The sequence below is a fragment of the Phodopus roborovskii genome, unplaced genomic scaffold (genome assembly GCF_943737965.1).
Source record: "Phodopus roborovskii unplaced genomic scaffold, PHOROB, whole genome shotgun sequence".
In the NCBI taxonomy this organism is placed as follows: Eukaryota; Metazoa; Chordata; class Mammalia; order Rodentia; family Cricetidae; genus Phodopus; species Phodopus roborovskii.
Genome location: NW_026126461.1, coordinates 6555943 through 6572183, shown reverse-complemented (window position 1 = coordinate 6572183; position 16241 = coordinate 6555943). Strand labels below are relative to the sequence as shown.

Genomic DNA, 16241 nt, shown 5'->3' with positions numbered 1-16241 from the left:
CAGGTTCTAGCAGTCATTGCCTTCCCATCTGAACCATGGGAAGGGAGGCTGGGCAAGGATGGCCCATTTCACAGAGGCACTGTGAGTAGCTTTTGGGTTGGGGTGGGGTTGGATACACACGCCCTCCTCCAGGTTAGGCCTTTGTGTTTTGAACGTAAGATTGAGGAGGGAGGAGTGTGGTGTGCAGCTTGGCCTCCACCCCCTGGACAGCCCCCTGTGATGCTCCTAATTGTTAGGCACTGACTCACCCTACTTCAAAGGCCTTGGCCTGGGTTCAGCTATTTAACCTGCACGGAGCCTGTCACTCTGGAACTCTGCCTATGGGGAGCTGAGCCCTGCCTGCAGTCCTGCTCCTCACCTGGACAGGTACCTCTTTCTCCTAGCCAGTCCACCACGGCCCCGCCGCCTACTGCTCGGGGATGCCGGCCCCCTGTCTCTTCGCTCCAGACATGACTGAGCAGCTGTCCCTGTGGCACCACTACCTGCTGGCCATCCAGTCACGGGAGACACCTCGCGTCCAGGACTACCAGAGAGCAGAGAACATTCTGTTCACTGTGCTGGAGCGTGCCCATGCCTTGGATCCCCGCTTCCTCGTTGACTATTCTAGAGACCTGGAGGCCTTCCAGTTTGCCCTGCGCTCCTCCGAGGACCCTCTGGATGTGGAGGTACCTCTGGGGGTGGATGCCGAGGCTCTCCTGATTGAGGAGTCAGGAGCCACTGAGCCAGGAGATGGCCCTGCACTCTGCCGCCTGGGTGTCCTCAAGGAAACATCGGGCCTGGAGCCATGGATGACCGATGATGTCTTCAGTGTCTCTTCAGAGGGCAAAGACAAGTGCTGCAGTGGCCACATTGTACCCAGTAAAGTCCTGTGTGTCCTCAAAGATCTTCTGGTGGCTGCCATTGTTCACTGCAAGCACCACAGCCTCATTCCACCAGGTAACGGCATGGGGAGTGGGGAGGCACTCTGCACACATGTGCAATGTGTGTGTGCATGTGTGTGACCACTGTTTGAGTGCTCAAGGTTTGGACTGGCCCATAGGGGCTACATACAAGTCCAAGTCCCTGTGGGTGTATGTGTGTGTGTGTGTGTGTGTGTGTGTGTGTTCCCTGTGCATGTGAGTGCAGTGTAAGTTGTCATTGTGTGTTGGGGGGCGTCCCCCATGAGCCAGGAGATTTACTCTGGCCCCGAAGCCCCAAGTATTTCTGAGAAAGCAGGTTGTGACTCACACATGACCTGTTTCTGCAGGGTGATTTGGTGAAGATATTTTAATGGATATCCCTTTATAAATGTCTGAAAGTTTAGAGAAAGCCCGCGGTTTTGTTGGCCATCTTGCTGCATAGGGTCCCCGGCAGGGTCCTGGGAAGTCAGTCAGTCTGTTACCTGATACAATCTGTGGTGGTGACGCTCTACATCTGTCCCCACCTCAGCCTCAGTCACAATCCGTCAGACTGTAATGTGAACACGGCAACGCGTCTGAGTCAGGATGCAAACACATGTTAGTGTGCATATGTGTGTGGAGGGGGGATATGAGCAGACAGGAGTATACATTCGAATACATACATGTGAATGCATGCTTCCACATACACAGGCATGTGTGCATGCCTGTTTCAATTTATGGCGGAGTCGCTAACTTGGTATGTTGAGACCCAGATGGCTGTAAGACTGGGTATTTTTTCAAATATTCCAGGGACCCAGCCTCAGTCTCTTGCTGGACATCTTGTTTATGTAATCTGGGGTGTTGGAGCCCTAGCTGGGTGGGGCTCCCATCATGACCAGAAGCAGCCAATTTCTTTACACAAAGGTGGCCGGAAGGGTAGGTACAGCCTGTGATGAACAAGGACACTGGGGACCCTAAGTGATGATGCTCGTCCCCTTGGGATCAGGTATAGGACATCAGGTTGATAGGGAAGAGCACCCTGTTTTTTCTTGGGAGGAGACGGTACATGATGGTGGTGGTTGCTACTTTCTCATGTGTTTGTCTTCCCAAGTCAACTTCCTGGTATTTGTACTGTGTCATCAGTGAGTGGGGTAGGTGCCTCTCCTAGAGGGCAGTAAAATACCTGAGATCCTTAGTGTGTGCAGTCCTGGTCTGGTTGCATGTCCAGGGACCTTGAAGCCTGGGATGGTGGACTGCTGTTTCTTCTCATGCTTCCTAGGCTCTGGGAAAGGGTGTCTACCTTTCCCAGACTTCTGGATACCTAGGTTGCATTCTGGGTTGCAGGATTCAGGAAGTCCTTGAGCTCTTAGAGGTCTAACACCAGGTCAGCTTCTGTGGGCAGTCCCTCCCAGACCTGCTAGGCCAGGTGTCCTGGAGCAGAAGACTGACCTTTGGTGGTGGCCAGAGACGGTCATTAAGTGTCTGGTGTTTTGCAGCTCCTCCAGCATCTTACCTGGTCATCTCTTGAACCCTCTAATTCATCAGAGCCATTTCTGCCTTCTCTCTTGACCTAACACAGCCATTGCCAGCTGGCCCTGGCTTCTGCAGGCCCACTATTTTGCTAAGGCACAGACCCATGGGACAACTAGGAGACTTCCAAGTTATGGACCATCAAGGACCATCCAAACCTCTAGCCCCCACCTTGCATACCCAGGTTGCCTCCTGGCTGAGAAAGGAGACCCCCCCCCCCCACAGTCTAGGCCCATTCCTGCTGTGGCTGATCTGGGCCCATGGGAAATTCCAGGCATTGCTTCCAACACATTCCTTAAAAGGGAAGCTATTGCTGGTGACAGGGTTCAGCTATCCACTCATGGAACCGGTGAGACCAGCCAGGTCTGGCTTAGAGGTAGCCTGGTGAAAACAGGTGTGGCTGGCTGTTTTCCAGGCTGCCGTTTCACAAATACAAATGTGTGACTAGAGGAATACAAACAGACATTTAAATGCTGAACTGAGAGGGCCCCCTCCCCCTTGACAGGGAAACTGAGGCTCATGTGGGATGGAGAATTCCAGAAGTTACCTCAAAGCCCTCCTGCAGATGGTGGGAGCTGAAGGGATACACAAGGGGGCTGGGTCTTTCCTTGCAATGGAGGCCCTGTTGCAAGGCTTGTGTTCGGGAACAGCTCCCAGAGGGTTGACTGCTCTGGCGTCTGACCCAGGCCCCTCGATGGACACAGGAGGATAGGAGGTAAATGAGCCTGTGTGATGGTGCAGCTGTCTCTGTTACCCCCTTGCTGTCTCTGTTGCTGACTCGTTTAGAAAGGAATAGAATGCTGAGGTAAAAAGCTCCTGGACACACAAGCATCTGCCCTGTCACTCCTGAGATGTTCCCTCTTAGGTGGCCCAGAGGTTCATGATAGGGAACCTGAGCTCTGGGTGGGGTCTCAGTGGGGGGGGGGGGAGAGAGAAGTCTCTTGGCCATAATGTGTCATTCAAGAGGCGGCGGAGGTAGCTAATTTCTGGAGTGGTAAACAGACACAGATCTGGTCATGCAGAGTGTTCAGACTTATCCTGGATTTCTGGGTCATGGCAGCCTAGAAATGGGGCCATCCAGTACCTCCTCCCAGGATGCCAGGATCTTTCCCAACACTGACAGTTCTCTCCCACGAACCTGATGCTAAGCTCTTCCTGGCCTCTCCTGCCCAGGCCCGCCTGTAGGTATGAGGACCAGCATGCGTGTGTGCATAGGGTGGCTCTGAGCTGAGCTGTTAGGCAGGATCTTAGTGTAGGGGGATGAGGTGAACACAAGCTCACCGACTCATCAGGAGAGGCCCAGCTTGGGGTTGGTCTCCCTGGCTTTGTTTTTTCTCGTGTGGGCCAGGCTAGCATGTCTGCTCTCCCTGGCCACAACTGGCTGGAGGGGGGAAATGAGTCACTGTAGGTGACAGCATAGCTAAAGGCTGTCCTTTAGAGTCATCAGTGTCTAGGGGCTACAAAGTCCCTGGAATGGGGTGCTGTGCCCAAGGGCACCCCATTGACTTTCATTGAAGACTGAAAAGGGTCAGAATGAAGCAGTAGGCTGTCTTTATCACAGGCATCCAGGCTCTGAGCTGCCCAGGGTGGCAGGGGAACTCCACCAGCCCAGCTCGTCACACTCCAGCACCATTCATGTTCAGTGCTTTCCCTTGGGATTTGCTCCCTCTCCTGACTCCGGTCTGGACACTGAATGGGGCTGATCATGAGTGGAGGCGGGACAGATGGAGGCAGATTCCACGGGTCTACAAGGTGTGGACAGCGGGCTCAGGCAACTAGACTGAGGGAGGGGCCCAACAGAGAGAAGGCTCATGAAGGAAGCTGTTGTTATGAAGGACGCTGTCACATAGCTCATGGCATTGCTCCGTGGTATGGATGGGCAGGTTGAGGAGCAACAGAGATGGAAAAGGGCAGCAGGTAGGGTGTCCCGGGCCAACGCAGGGTTAGGCCCTGCAGAGGGGAGCTAGGTTGATGGCAGGTTGTTGCAGGTTCGCTGAACGCTGCTAGCCTGAAGGAAGGGCAGCTGCACCTCTCCCTGCTGGTGTCCAGTGGCTGGAGGAAGATCCGCTTCAACGTCGTGCCCGTGGTGTGGAAGAAGCACAGGGTGCCTGCCTTGGAGGGGGCCCAGCTGAAGTCTGGATTCCCTGAGGGCATCTTGAGAAGAATCGCCAACCACGGGGTGGATCTGGTGCCCGCGAATGCCCAGCACTGGAGGTAGATGCCACTCTGGACCTTTGGGTTCTGAGGGAAGGGGGAAACACCTGGATGCTCCCTGAGCCCCACAAGGAGGCTCTAAGGGGGTTCTTGCCTGCTCCTGCCCTGTTGGCATCTGTGTTATGCTGAAGTTACTAGAATCTCTAGGAGAATTCTAGTGTCCAGCGTCACAGGAGCTCCAGGGAGGGCACGGCTGGGTCATCTTCTGCACAGGAGATGTCCAACAGCATAAAGCTATGATGACATAACCACTGCAGAAGGTGGTAGAGGAGAGGCTCCTTCACCAACAGCCAGGTAAACTCCAGCAGAGAGTTTGGTCCCTACACAGTGAGGATGCTCACAGTGAGGATGGTCACACAGTGAGGATGCACACAGTGAGGATGCTCACACAGTGAGGATGCACACAGTGAGGATGGTCACACAGTGAGGATGCACACAGTGAGGATGCACACAGTGAGGATGCACACAGTGAGGATGCTCACAGTGAGGATGCACACAGTGAGGATGCACACAGTGAGGATGGTCACAGTGAGGATGCACACAGTGAGGATGCTCACAGTGAGGATGCACACAGTGAGGATGGTCACACAGTGAGGATGCTCACAGTGAGGATGCACACAGTGAGGATGCTCACAGTGAGGATGGTCACACAGTGAGGATGCACACAGTGAGGATGCACACAGTGAGGATGCTCACAGTGAGGATGGTCACACAGTGAGGATGCACACAGTGAAGATGCACACAGTGAGGAGGCTCACAGTGAGGATGCTCACACAGTGAGGATGGTCACACAGTGAGGATGGTCACACAGTGAGGATGCTCACACAGTGAGGATGGTCACACAGTGAGGATGCACACAGTGAGGATGCACACAGTGAGGATGCACACAGTGAGGATGCACACAGTGAGGATGCTCACAGTGAGGATGGTCACACAGTGAGGATGGTCACACAGTGAGGATGCACACAGTGAGGATGCTCACAGTGAGGATGGTCACACAGTGAGGATGCACACAGTGAGGATGCACACAGTGAGGATGCACACAGTGAGGATGGTCACACAGTGAGGATGCACACAGTGAGGATGCACACAGTGAGGATGGTCACACAGTGAGGATGCACACAGTGAGGATGCACACAGTGAGGATGGTCACACAGTGAGGATGCACACAGTGAGGATGCACACAGTGAGGATGCACACAGTGAGGATGCACACAGTGAGGATGGTCACACAGTGAGGATGCTCACACAGTGAGGATGGACACAGTGAGGATGCTCACACAGTGAGGATGCACACAGTGAGGATGCACACAGTGAGGATGCACACAGTGAGGATGCACACAGTGAGGATGGTCACACAGTGAGGATGCACACAGTGAGGATGCACACAGTGAGGATGCACACAGTGAGGATGCACACAGTGAGGATGCACACAGTGAGGATGGTCACACAGTGAGGATGGTCACACAGTGAGGATGGTCACACAGTGAGGATGGTCACACAGTGAGGATGCACACAGTGAGGATGCACACAGTGAGGATGCACACAGTGAGGATGCTCACAGTGAGGATGCACACAGTGAGGATGCACACAGTGAGGATGCACACAGTGAGGATGCACACAGTGAGGATACTCACACAGTGAGGATGGTCACACAGTGAGGATGCTCACACAGTGAGGATGCACACAGTGAGGATGCACACAGTGAGGATGCACACAGTGAGGATGCACACAGTGAGGATGCACACACAGTGAGGATGCACACAGTGAGGATGCACACATTGAGGATGGTCACACAGTGAGGATGCTCACACAGTGAGGATGCACACAGTGAGGATGCACACAGTGAGGATGCACACAGTGAGGATGCACACAGTGAGGATGCTCACAGTGAGGATGCACACAGTGAGGATGCTCACAGTGAGGATGCACACAGTGAGGATGCACACAGTGAGGATGGTCACACAGTGAGGATGCACACAGTGAGGATGCACACAGTGAGGATGCTCACAGTGAGGATGGTCACACAGTGAGGATGCACACAGTGAGGATGCACACAGTGAGGATGCTCACAGTGAGGATGGTCACACAGTGAGGATGCACACAGTGAGGATGCACACAGTGAGGATGCACACAGTGAGGATGGTCACACAGTGAGGATGCACACAGTGAGGATGCACACAGTGAGGATGGTCACACAGTGAGGATGCACACAGTGAGGATGCACACAGTGAGGATGGTCACACAGTGAGGATGCACACAGTGAGGATGCACACAGTGAGGATGCACACAGTGAGGATGGTCACACAGTGAGGATGCTCACACAGTGAGGATGGTCACACAGTGAGGATGCTCACACAGTGAGGATGCACACAGTGAGGATGGTCACACAGTGAGGATGCACACAGTGAGGATGCACACAGTGAGGATGCACACAGTGAGGATGCACACAGTGAGGATGCACACAGTGAGGATGCACACAGTGAGGATGGTCACACAGTGAGGATGGTCACACAGTGAGGATGGTCACACAGTGAGGATGGTCACACAGTGAGGATGCACACAGTGAGGATGCACACAGTGAGGATGCACACAGTGAGGATGCTCACAGTGAGGATGCACACAGTGAGGATGCACACAGTGAGGATGCACACAGTGAGGATACTCACACAGTGAGGATGGTCACACAGTGAGGATGCACACAGTGAGGATGCACACAGTGAGGATGCACACAGTGAGGATGCTCACAGTGAGGATGCACACAGTGAGGATGCACACAGTGAGGATGCACACAGTGAGGATGCACACAGTGAGGATACTCACACAGTGAGGATGGTCACACAGTGAGGATGCACACAGTGAGGATGGTCACACAGTGAGGATGGTCACACAGTGAGGATGCACACAGTGAGGATGCACACAGTGAGGATGCACACAGTGAGGATGCACACAGTGAGGATGCACACAGTGAGGATGCACACACAGTGAGGATGCACACAGTGAGGATGCACACATTGAGGATGGTCACACAGTGAGGATGCTCACACAGTGAGGATGCACACAGTGAGGATGCACACAGTGAGGATGCACACAGTGAGGATGCACACAGTGAGGATGCACACAGTGAGGATGCTCACAGTGAGGATGGTCACACAGTGAGGATGCTCACACAGTGAGGATGCACACAGTGAGGATGGTCACACAGTGAGGATGGTCACACAGTGAGGATGCTCACAGTGAGGATGGTCACACAGTGAGGATGCTCACAGTGAGGATGCACACAGTGAGGATGCACACAGTGAGGATGCACACAGTGAGGATGGTCACACAGTGAGGATGCTCACACAGTGAGGATGGTCACACAGTGAGGATGCTCACACAGTGAGGATGCACACAGTGAGGATGCACACAGTGAGGATGGTCACACAGTGAGGATGGTCACAGTGAGGATGCACACAGTGAGGATGGTCACACAGTGAGGATGCACACAGTGAGGATGCACACAGTGAGGATGGTCACACAGTGAGGATGCACACAGTGAGGATGCACACAGTGAGGATGGTCACACAGTGAGGATGCACACAGTGAGGATGCACACAGTGAGGATGGTCACACAGTGAGGATGCACACAGTGAGGATGCACACAGTGAGGATGGTCACACAGTGAGGATGCACACAGTGAGGATGCACACAGTGAGGATGCACACAGTGAGGATGCACACAGTGAGGATGGTCACACAGTGAGGATGCTCACACAGTGAGGATGGTCACACAGTGAGGATGCACACAGTGAGGATGCACACAGTGAGGATGGTCACACAGTGAGGATGCACACAGTGAGGATGCACACAGTGAGGATGCACACAGTGAGGATGCACACAGTGAGGATGGTCACACAGTGAGGATGCACACAGTGAGGATGCACACAGTGAGGATGCACACAGTGAGGATGCACACAGTGAGGATGCACACAGTGAGGATGGTCACACAGTGAGGATGGTCACACAGTGAGGATGGTCACACAGTGAGGATGGTCACACAGTGAGGATGCACACAGTGAGGATGCACACAGTGAGGATGCACACAGTGAGGATGCTCACAGTGAGGATGCACACAGTGAGGATGCACACAGTGAGGATGCACACAGTGAGGATGCACACAGTGAGGATACTCACACAGTGAGGATGGTCACACAGTGAGGATGCTCACACAGTGAGGATGCACACAGTGAGGATGCACACAGTGAGGATGCACACAGTGAGGATGCACACAGTGAGGATGCACACACAGTGAGGATGCACACAGTGAGGATGCACACATTGAGGATGGTCACACAGTGAGGATGCTCACACAGTGAGGATGCACACAGTGAGGATGCACACAGTGAGGATGGTCACACAGTGAGGATGCACACAGTGAGGATGCACACAGTGAGGATGCACACAGTGAGGATGCACACAGTGAGGATGGTCACACAGTGAGGATGCACACAGTGAGGATGCACACAGTGAGGATGCACACAGTGAGGATGCACACAGTGAGGATGGTCACACAGTGAGGATGCACACAGTGAGGATGCACACAGTGAGGATGCACACAGTGAGGATGCACACAGTGAGGATGCACACAGTGAGGATGGTCACACAGTGAGGATGGTCACACAGTGAGGATGGTCACACAGTGAGGATGGTCACACAGTGAGGATGCACACAGTGAGGATGCACACAGTGAGGATGCACACAGTGAGGATGCTCACAGTGAGGATGCACACAGTGAGGATGCACACAGTGAGGATGCACACAGTGAGGATGCACACAGTGAGGATACTCACACAGTGAGGATGGTCACACAGTGAGGATGCTCACACAGTGAGGATGCACACAGTGAGGATGCACACAGTGAGGATGCACACAGTGAGGATGCACACAGTGAGGATGCACACAGTGAGGATGCACACAGTGAGGATGCACACAGTGAGGATGCTCACAGTGAGGATGCACACAGTGAGGATGCTCACAGTGAGGATGCACACAGTGAGGATGCACACAGTGAGGATGCACACAGTGAGGATGGTCACACAGTGAGGATGCACACAGTGAGGATGCACACAGTGAGGATGCACACATTGAGGATGCACACAGTGAGGATGCACACAGTGAGGATGCACACAGTGAGGATGCTCACAGTGAGGATGCACACATTGAGGATGCACACAGTGAGGATGCACACATTGAGGATGCTCACAGTGAGGATGCACACAGTGAGGATGCACACAGTGAGGATGCACACAGTGAGGATGCACACAGTGAGGATGGTCACACAGTGAGGATGCTCACAGTGAGGATGCTCACAGTAAGGATGCACACAGTGAGGATGCACACAGTGAGGATGGTCACACAGTGAGGATGGTCACACAGTGAGGATGGTCACACAGTGAGGATGCACACAGTGAGGATGCACACAGTGAGGATGGTCACACAGTGAGGATGCACACAGTGAGGATGCACACAGTGAGGATGCACACAGTGAGGATGCACACAGTGAGGATACTCACACAGTGAGGATGGTCACACAGTGAGGATGCTCACAGTGAGGATGCACACAGTGAGGATGGTCACACAGTGAGGATGCACACAGTGAGGATGCTCACAGTGAGGATGCTCACAGTGAGGATGGTCACACAGTGAGGATGCACACAGTGAGGATGCACACAGTGAGGATGCACACAGTGAGGATGCACACAGTGAGGATGGTCACACAGTGAGGATGCTCACAGTGAGGATGCTCACAGTGAGGATGGTCACACAGTGAGGATGCTCACAGTGAGGATGCACACAGTGAGGATGGTCACACAGTGAGGATGCTCACAGTGAGGATGCTCACAGTGAGGATGGTCACACAGTGAGGATGCTCACACAGTGAGGATGCACACAGTGAGGATGGTCACACAGTGAGGATGGTCACACAGTGAGGATGCTCACAGTGAGGATGGTCACACAGTGAGGATGCTCACAGTGAGGATGCACACAGTGAGGATGCACACAGTGAGGATGCACACAGTGAGGATGGTCACACAGTGAGGATGGTCACACAGTGAGGATGGTCACACAGTGAGGATGCTCACACAGTGAGGATGCACACAGTGAGGATGCACACAGTGAGGATGGTCACACAGTGAGGATGGTCACAGTGAGGATGGTCACACAGTGAGGATGCTCACACAGTGAGGATGCACACAGTGAGGATGCACACAGTGAGGATGGTGACACAGTGAGGATGGTGACACAGTGAGGATGCACACAGTGAGGATGCACACAGTGAGGATGGTGACACAGTGAGGATGCTCACACAGTGAGGATGCTCACACAGTGAGGATGCACACAGTGAGGATGGTCACACAGTGAGGATGCACACAGTGAGGATGCACACAGTGAGGATGCTCACACAGTGAGGATGCTCACACAGTGAGGATGCACACAGTGAGGATGGTCACACAGTGAGGATGCACACAGTGAGGATGCTCACAGTGAGGATGGTCACACAGTGAGGATGCTCACAGTGAGGATGGTCACACAGTGAGGATGGTCACACAGTGAGGATGCTCACAGTGAGGATGGTCACACAGTGAGGATGGTGACACAGTGAGGATGCACACAGTGAGGATGCACACAGTGAGGATGCTCACACAGTGAGGATGCTCACACAGTGAGGATGCACACAGTGAGGATGGTCACACAGTGAGGATGCACACAGTGAGGATGCACACAGTGAGGATGCTCACACAGTGAGGATGCACACAGTGAGGATGGTCACACAGTGAGGATGCACACAGTGAGGATGCACACAGTGAGGATGCACACAGTGAGGATGCACACAGTGAGGATGCTCACACAGTGAGGATGCACACAGTGAGGATGCACACAGTGAGGATGCACACAGTGAGGATGGTCACACAGTGAGGATGCTCACACAGTGAGGATGCACACAGTGAGGATGGTCACACAGTGAGGATGCACACAGTGAGGATGCACACAGTGAGGATGCTCACACAGTGAGGATGCACACAGTGAGGATGGTCACACAGTGAGGATGCACACAGTGAGGATGCACACAGTGAGGATGCACACAGTGAGGATGCACACAGTGAGGATGCTCACACAGTGAGGATGCACACAGTGAGGATGCTCACAGTGAGGATGCACACAGTGAGGATGGTCACACAGTGAGGATGCTCACAGTGAGGATGCACACAGTGAGGATGCACACAGTGAGGATGCTCACACAGTGAGGATGGTCACACAGTGAGGATGCACACAGTGAGGATGCTCACAGTGAGGATGCACACAGTGAGGATGCACACAGTGAGGATGCACACAGTGAGGATGCACACAGTGAGGATGCACACAGTGAGGATGCACACACAGTGAGATTTTCAACACAACAAGGATGCTCACATCAGTGAAAGTAACTTGGCCTTGTTAATACCTTTCACTTTGGGTGGCCTTGCCAGATTTACAGAGTCCCTCTCAGAATGTTCTTCCACCTGAGCTGTTTAGTTATAGATGTCCCCCCCATCTGCCAGCCCTTAGCTCTAGCCTTGGCTTCTTCGAGTCCCTTGCAGTCTGTGAGTCCAGTGATGGCCACCTTCTACCAAGTCAGTGTCCATGAGAAGGTGAAGGGGACTGAAGGTGACAGAAGCTGAGCCAATAAGAGTCAGGGCCTGGGGACCATCCAAGCCTGATGCCACTGACATCCACAAACAAGGCCACAGTGATTCTGCTGGGAGACTTACAAAACACATGCCCAAGGTGCCGCCATCTTAGAACCGAATTCTTCCTTATTAGTGACATTTATAAGTTGCTGTGGTATTCTGAAGCCTTCAAAGAGCTGTGTGGGCCCTATACCCTGCACCCTTGCTCACCCATTCATTCAGACATGGCGTGCGCCAAGCATGCTGAGGAACTACCAGCCTACAAAGGCAAGAGAAAGGTGGGACTGAGGAGAACCACCTTACATAAAGGAGAGAACGTGCCCGCCTCTGCCTACACTTTAGGACTGAGACTCACAGGGCGCGGAGGCCCTGCCCCGTGATGATTTGGCAAGCACAGAAGTGAGAGCCTGTGGTGTGCTCTACCCTGTGCCAAGGGTCCTAGATGAGACTCCTCCACACAATTTCCACCCTCTGGCTCCCATGGAGGGGAGAGTCAAGCCTTGGTTTCCCTAATGAGCCCTAGAGTGGAACCCACACCCTCTGCCAGCCTGGGGCCCCTTTAACTCCCAATGTAAATAAAGGGTGGGCTAGCTGAGGTCTCCCCTAGTCCCTGCAATCTTTGATGGGGAGTTTGAACTCCAGATGTTCAAGCTAGCAAACGGGATCAACCGCTGAGAGACAGGGCCTGGAGCCACAGAATGGCCAGTTAGGGTGTGACCATCATATGGGAGCCTGGACCTTTCCTTTCTGGTGGGACACAGGGTACTGGGCACTGACAGGTGGGTCTGACTTTCAGGATCTCCACTGGCTACCTGCTCAGTCGCCTGCTTGGTGCACTAGGCGCTTTCCCTGGTCACCGCCTGGACAGCCTCTCCATCCTCGACCGAGTGAACCTAGAGAGCTGGCGAGGTGGCAGCCAGGTCCCTGGTCTAACTTTTGACCACCTGAAGGTATGCATGGTAGCTCACCACTGACTGTGCTCTGCTGCTCACATTAGTGACTAGACGGCAGAGGGCGGTGACCCCCGAGGTGTGTCCCTCACACCAGCTCCCATGGTAAGCAGCCACAGGTATTGAGAGGATTCCAGGTTCACAGCTCACGAGGCCTCCTGGGCGTGGCTGTAGAGTGCTGCTGTATCACAGCAGCCTTGGCCATTCCGGGACTGACGGTGTGAGAGGCCTTGCAGTCCGGAAACATGATTGGGTTGGGCCACACATGGCTGAACCTCTCCCCAGCACGAGTCCTCCCTGTATCTTTGAACAGTCCTGGCCAGATTCCCCTATGGACTGGAGCCAACTGGGTGCCCATGGGAGCACCTTCCTGTGCTCCCGGGGGCAGGACACTCAGTCACATCTCATCTACATCCTGCTATGGCTTTTTAATAGTCCAGTGCCAAGGAGAACAACAAAGTTTCCTGCCATCCCCAACCCCCAGGGCCGTGAGAGGAAAGTGGGTAGGGCTGTGAAGTCTTGGGACGCTCCGGGGTGCACATTCACAATGGAGAGGGTGCTCTGCTTGGTTCAGGTGTTAGAGTCAGGTGAGTTGATGTGTCATCGGACATTGGCTCTGGGGAGACCCCCCTGTGTGGACTGAGATCATTAATTGCTTTCTCAGCCCTCTGCCTGAGGTGGGGATCCAGTTTCCAGTGGTCATTGGGGTCTGACACCCAGAGGATCCCAGATGGACTGAGAGGTGGTGGGGGAGGAGGAGGGGCTGAGGACACAGACATGCAGTTGGGTAATTGGGGGTAGGTGGGTATCTAGTAAGAGCCTTGGAGCAGAAAGGAGAAGGAGGACTTCTGATGCCCTGGGGTGGTCTACAGAGAATGAGCTCAATGGAGGGGCATAAAGGCACCCTCAAGGATGGAGACGCCTCAGATAAGCCTCAGGGTTCTGAAGTTCAGGTTGGGGTTTAGCAGAGGGCGGAAAGAGAGGCTCAGAGGGAAGAGGGGGGTCCAGGGAAGGAATGGGAGGCCCAGAAGTTGCTAGGGTGGCAGATGGGAGGGCCCAGCACCCGGAGATGTTGAGGAGAGTTGGTGGATGTAAGGCAGGTGGTGGGGACCGCTCCAGCTGCCCGTTGACAGGCAGGTCTGACTTTGTGTCCTGCAGTCCGTGCTGCTGTGGGCCTCTGTGCTCTTCCCAGCACCCGAGGACTGGGCAGACCTGCAGGGTTCGGTGTACCGCCTCCTGGTGGTACTGCTCTGCTGCCTGGCTACCAGGAACCTGCCCCACTTCCTGTGCCCGGAGCACAACTTGCTGCAGGACAGTGGCCTGGACCTCGGCGTCATCTACCAGCGTGTGGAACACTTCGCCAGCCAGCCCGAAGAGTCCTTACGAATCCATGTCACCCACCTGGGCCACAGCCGTCCACCACGCATTGACAACGGAGTCAAGGCACTCCTGCAGCTGCCCGCCAGTGACCCTACCTACTGGACCACTGCCTACTTTGATTTTCTGCTGGATAAGGTGGGTGCAACTATTTCAGGAGTTTCAGGACAGTCTCGGTCCTGAACCCTGACCACTCCCTCCAATGTCCAGAACTCAAGGACGGCTGGGGTAAAGCCAGACCTCTGGATGCCAGAGGGTCAGATGGGACATAGAATGCAAACTCCAGAAACCCAGGGTGTAAGGCTGCTGTCTGGAATCCAGGACAGAGTACCTGAGACAGGCCCTGTGTTCCCACAGAATTACCCTAAACTACACAGCAAATGCCCAGAGCCCTTCTCTACCTTGGGGCTTTGGCTTTCCCTGATCCTCCTGGGGTCCGTTTCCTGTGTATTCCTGGACTCAGCATTCTGATGGTCACACCTTTGGGACCTTATATTCTCTGGCCTGCTGTCCCTTCCACACCCATAGAGCCCATGGCTCCCCTACAAAGGCAGGGACTCATCCTGACATTCCTTGGGCAGTGATATGAAGGGGAAAAGCCTTCAACCAGAATTAGTGGGACCTCCTGGGGGGGGGGTCATTCCTGTGTGAGGCAGGGCTGTCTGTCAGAAGAGGAATCCTGGGGTGGACCCCCTGCAGGGTGACAGACCAGGTGGACAGGGATAGGGAGGACAGAGAGGATGCTTGAGACAGATGTAGCTTGGCCGTCTGTGACCCTTTGTCCCCACCCACTACAGTTCCAGGTCTTTAACATCCAGGATAAGGACAGAATCTCAGCCATGCAGAACATCTTCCAGAAGACCAAGACCATAGGGAGTGACAGCAGCTGACCTGGGACGGGAGGCCCGGTCTCTACCAACCTGCAGGGCTCCCTGGAACTTCTGGGGGTCAGGGAAATCTCTTTGAATGACTGGTGGAGGGACTTAGTCCCTACGGACTCCTGTTCAAGGGACGGCTATGAGAGCCCAAGTAGCTGGCAGCGTGGTCTGGAGGCAGCTGCCATGATCCAGCCTGGGACTGAGGTGGATGGTCATATGCTTCCCAGGGACCCGTTGATCCATCCATTTGCCAGAACAGGTATAGGCATGAGACAGCATGGGTGTTTACTCTGCCCATGCTCCACACTACTCCTGAGGGTTGAAATGCTGTGTTCAGCGTTGAGCACATTAATACCCCAGCATACCCCGTGGAGAGCCCCCACTTACTGTGTGTCTCAGTGCAAATATAGACTCCTAAGACTATGAAAGGGTGTGCGCAAAGATGGTTTCATTTCAAACCTTCTCGGCTCTCAGGTAGAGACGGTCTCCCTGGTCAAATGTCCTTACTCTCTAGTTCAGAGGGAACCGAAGCCAGAAGAGGGAATTCCACAGCTCCTCTTCTCCGGTACTAGTCTGATCTACGTCTCTGTCACCGGAGCAGTGTCCCCTATACCCAGAATCCTGTGATTCACATCTCATTAGCTTGAAGCAGCTTCCCTGGCACTCAGAACCCCTGAGTATCCCAGCTCAGAGATGTCTCTTCT

The 16241-nt window shown here is 54.0% G+C and overlaps 1 protein-coding gene across 1 annotated transcript; it reads left to right on the top strand.

The window, feature by feature from the left end:
* Positions 1–296: 296 nt before the first annotated feature.
* Mab21l4 (mab-21 like 4) lies at positions 297–15947 on the top strand. The gene is made up of 5 exons (XM_051190827.1): positions 297–936; positions 4397–4622; positions 13129–13282; positions 14441–14797; positions 15457–15947. The coding sequence occupies exons 1-5, from the start codon at positions 420–422 to the stop codon at positions 15547–15549; spliced, it is 1347 nt and encodes a 448-aa protein (XP_051046784.1). The 5' UTR covers positions 297–419; the 3' UTR covers positions 15550–15947.
* Positions 15948–16241: the final 294 nt, after the last annotated feature.

Bases quoted from the DNA above. Each gene is read 5' to 3' on its own strand.
- Mab21l4 (XM_051190827.1), top strand. From the start codon at position 420: ATGCCGGCCCCCTGTCTCTTCGCTCCAGACATGACTGAGCAGCTGTCC. The intron at 937-4,396 runs GTAACGGCATGG...AGGTTGTTGCAG, and splicing joins CCACAGCCTCATTCCACCAG to GTTCGCTGAACGCTGCTAGC. The intron at 13,283-14,440 runs GTATGCATGGTA...TGTGTCCTGCAG, and splicing joins TAACTTTTGACCACCTGAAG to TCCGTGCTGCTGTGGGCCTC.